This window comes from Melospiza melodia, unplaced genomic scaffold, assembly GCF_035770615.1.
Source record: "Melospiza melodia melodia isolate bMelMel2 unplaced genomic scaffold, bMelMel2.pri scaffold_34, whole genome shotgun sequence".
Classification (NCBI taxonomy): domain Eukaryota; kingdom Metazoa; phylum Chordata; class Aves; order Passeriformes; family Passerellidae; genus Melospiza; species Melospiza melodia.
Window position 1 is genome coordinate 8,219,901 of NW_026948659.1, and position 3,173 is coordinate 8,223,073.

Below are 3,173 nucleotides of genomic sequence, written 5' to 3' on the forward strand. Positions count from 1 at the left end.
TTACAGGAAGATTCTTTATCCAAGCCTGAACACCAGGGCTGGGCCCTGCTCTCACTGTTCCTCTGCACTGACTGGGGGTCAGGGCTGACTACCAGGTGTCTTGCAGGTCAAGGTCCAGCTCCTCACACAGCATTGGCCAGCAGCAATCATAGCACCAGCAACAATGGTGAAGGAAGATCTAGACATACACAAGGGGGAGGTGCTTAGTGGAAAGAAATAGGCTACGACAAAGAGTTTTGATTTTTCTGTGAGAAATTTCCCCTCCATTGCCCTGTCTTTCCTCCTTCTGTACGTTGAAATGTGCAGACACAGCAAATGTCCAACAGCAGCTCCATCAGGCACTTCCTCCTGCTGGCATTGGCAGACACGCGGCAGCTGCAGCTCCTGCACTTCTGCCTCTTGCTGGGCATCTCCCTGGTTGCCCTCCAGGGCAACGGCCTCATCATCAGCGCCGTAGCCTGCGGCCACCACCTGCACACGCCCATGTTCTTCTTCCTGCTCAACCTGGCCCTCAGCGACCTGGGCTCCATCTGCACCACTGTCCCCAAAGCCATGCACAATTCCCTCTGGGACACCAGGGACATCTCCTACTCAGGATGTGCTGTTCAGCTATTTCTGTTTGTCTTCTTCATTTCAGCAGAGGTTTCCCTTCTCACAGTCATGAGCTATGACCGCTACGTGTCCATCTGCAAACCCCTGCACTACGGGACCCTCCTGGGCAGCAGAGCTTGTGCCCACATGGCAGCAGCTGCCTGGGCCAGTGCCTTTCTCAATGCTCTGCTGCACACAGCCAATACATTTTCCCTGCCTCTGTGCCACAGCAATGCCCTGGGCCAGTTCTTCTGTGATGTTCCCCAGATTCTCAAACTCTCCTGCTCATACTCCTACCTCAGGGAACTTGGGCTTCTTGCTGTTAGTGCCTTTTTATCATTTGCCTGTTTTGGGTTCATTGTTTTCTCCTATGTGCAGATCTTCAGGGCTGTGCTGAGGATCCCCTCTGAGCAGGGACGGCACAAAGCCTTTTCCACCTGCCTCCCTCACCTGGCTGTGGTCTCCCTGTTCTTCAGCACTGCAGCCTTTGCCTACTTGAAGCCCCATCACTCCATGTCCTCCCCCTCCCTAGATTTGGGAGTGTCAATTCTGTACTCGTTGGTGCCTCCAGCCCTGAACCCCCTCATCTACAGCCTGAGGAACCAGGAGGTCAAGGATGCCCTGAGGAAAATGATGACTGGATGGTTTCAGAATCATTAAACTGCCTCTTTTCTGTTGCAGAGCCTTTAGAATGTAACTCTTTACAATCTCAGACTTTTACCCTATTTGACCATTTTTTTTTCAGTAACTTCTTGAATACTGTTGTTTTTTCTGCAAAATATCGTAGTAATATTGTTTGCATTTCTGCATTAATATCTATATTATTTGAAGCACAAAGACTTACAAGCGGTCTGTTCCCTGTGCATTTAAATAAAAACAAGTGCCTGCCCCAATCTGTTTATCCAGGATTCTTCCTCAGCCCTTCTCTGTCCCTGCAGGAGCAGTGCCTGTGAGCAGAGGTGGCAGGAAGAGACTCCCAGCACAGCAGCACAGCCAGGGACAATGGCCCTGCCTCTTCCCCGATCTGCTCTGCTCAACTCCAGCCTGTCCTTGCCAGCCCTGCTGTGGCTGTAAGGCCGGAGTGCTCTGGCAGCTTGGTCACTGTCCTGCTGCGTGTCCCTGCTGTGGCCACAGGCAGGGCCAGGCCATGGGCACTGCTGGGACACAGCTGGGCTCCAGCACAGCAGCTCCAGCAGCAAAGGGCATCTCCTGAGGGCAGGGCAGGGAGGCTTCGCTCCCCTCCAGAGCTGCTGTCAGCAATGTGCTCCAGGAATGCCCTGGCACAGCAAAGCCCAGTACCTGGGGCAGGGGGGAGTGTGCAGGGGGGGCTCACAGCAGTGTCCTGGCACAGCCAGAGCTCCTGGCATGGACCTGGGGCAGCAGCAGAGCAGGGCCTGGGCTGTGTCTCTGTTCTGGGACAGCCTGGGAAGGTGCCCCAGGGCAATTGTCCCACACCAGCCCCTGCAACCACCATTGCCAGCACTGGCCTCTGCCCTCACCTGCAGGAGGTTGTTTGTCCCTGCAAGGAGGGACACCAAGCGACCAGACCAGCAGGTGCCAAGCAAGCCACAAGAAAAGGCAGGAAAAACTTATGCATCAGAATAAAGGTAGTTCAATAGCAAAAAACCCAAACCCAACCAAAAAAAACCAAAGCAAGGCCCACCCCCAACAACACAAAAAGCCCACAAACAAACCAACCACAAAAAGAAAAGACCATAAACAGAAGAAAAGCAAATCTCCTATCAGCAGAAAATGTTTGACCACCCTGTGGCGTGAGAGGATTCTGTATTTGCAGCTGCTTTTTTCAAAGAAAAATATCTTTAAAAAAAATATTCCCTACCACTCTTGCCCTCCCGCTTCTCTAACTTGATTTCTGATCATGGTGTGACATGGAATGGAACATTCCTTGGGTCAGTCCAGCCCAGCTGTCCCATCCCTGTCCCCCAGGAACACTTGCTCACCCCAGGCCCATAGGTTGGGGGGGTTGCAGACGCCTCATGTGGGGCAAGCACTGAGACAAGGACAGGAGAACAGAACAACATTTACTCTTGTCAAGGACAGTAGAACAGAACAGCCTAGGAGAAACTAATTGAGGATGTACCTCTGGCAAGCAGAAGTCACACAGAATGCAAGCAGGATGCCAGCTCAGCTCTGCAAGGCTGACAAAGCAGAAGCTATGCAAAACAATAATATTGCCATACTCAAAAGGGGGAGGGTCAAGGAACAGCCACCTAAAAGGACACTGGATGTTGAAGACAAAACCCAAAGAACCATAAAAGGATTTGTGATAAGGTGTGCAACTGTGTCAAATAAACTCAAAGGAAGTGGGGATAGCTAATGGATACATAATCTGTGTGTGTAATAAAAACTCTGTTCATTCAATGCTTAATGCACTCCAATGGAGGGAGGATGGCCCAAGTGACAACCATGCTGTAATGAAGAATACGTGCTTTCAAATACTCAAAACTGTTCAGAAGTTTCTATCCAGTGGATTTCACTATCAGTGGTGTCCTTGACTCCCTTATGCCCCACAGTTTCACAATGACTCCTTGGTTCCATGAGGCCCTGCTGTAGAACAATGG

General features: G+C 51.3%; 1 protein-coding gene across 1 annotated transcript; it reads left to right on the forward strand.

Annotated features, from left to right (window-relative positions):
* Positions 1 to 483: 483 nt before the first annotated feature.
* LOC134434267 (olfactory receptor 14J1-like) lies at positions 484 to 1,251 on the forward strand. The gene has a single exon (XM_063182946.1). It carries the CDS (start codon positions 484 to 486, stop codon positions 1,249 to 1,251), a length of 768 nt encoding a protein of 255 aa, XP_063039016.1.
* Positions 1,252 to 3,173: the final 1,922 nt, after the last annotated feature.

Coding starts and splice junctions, on each gene's coding strand:
- LOC134434267 (XM_063182946.1), top strand. CDS start 484: ATGTTCTTCTTCCTGCTCAACCTGGCCCTCAGCGACCTGGGCTCCATC.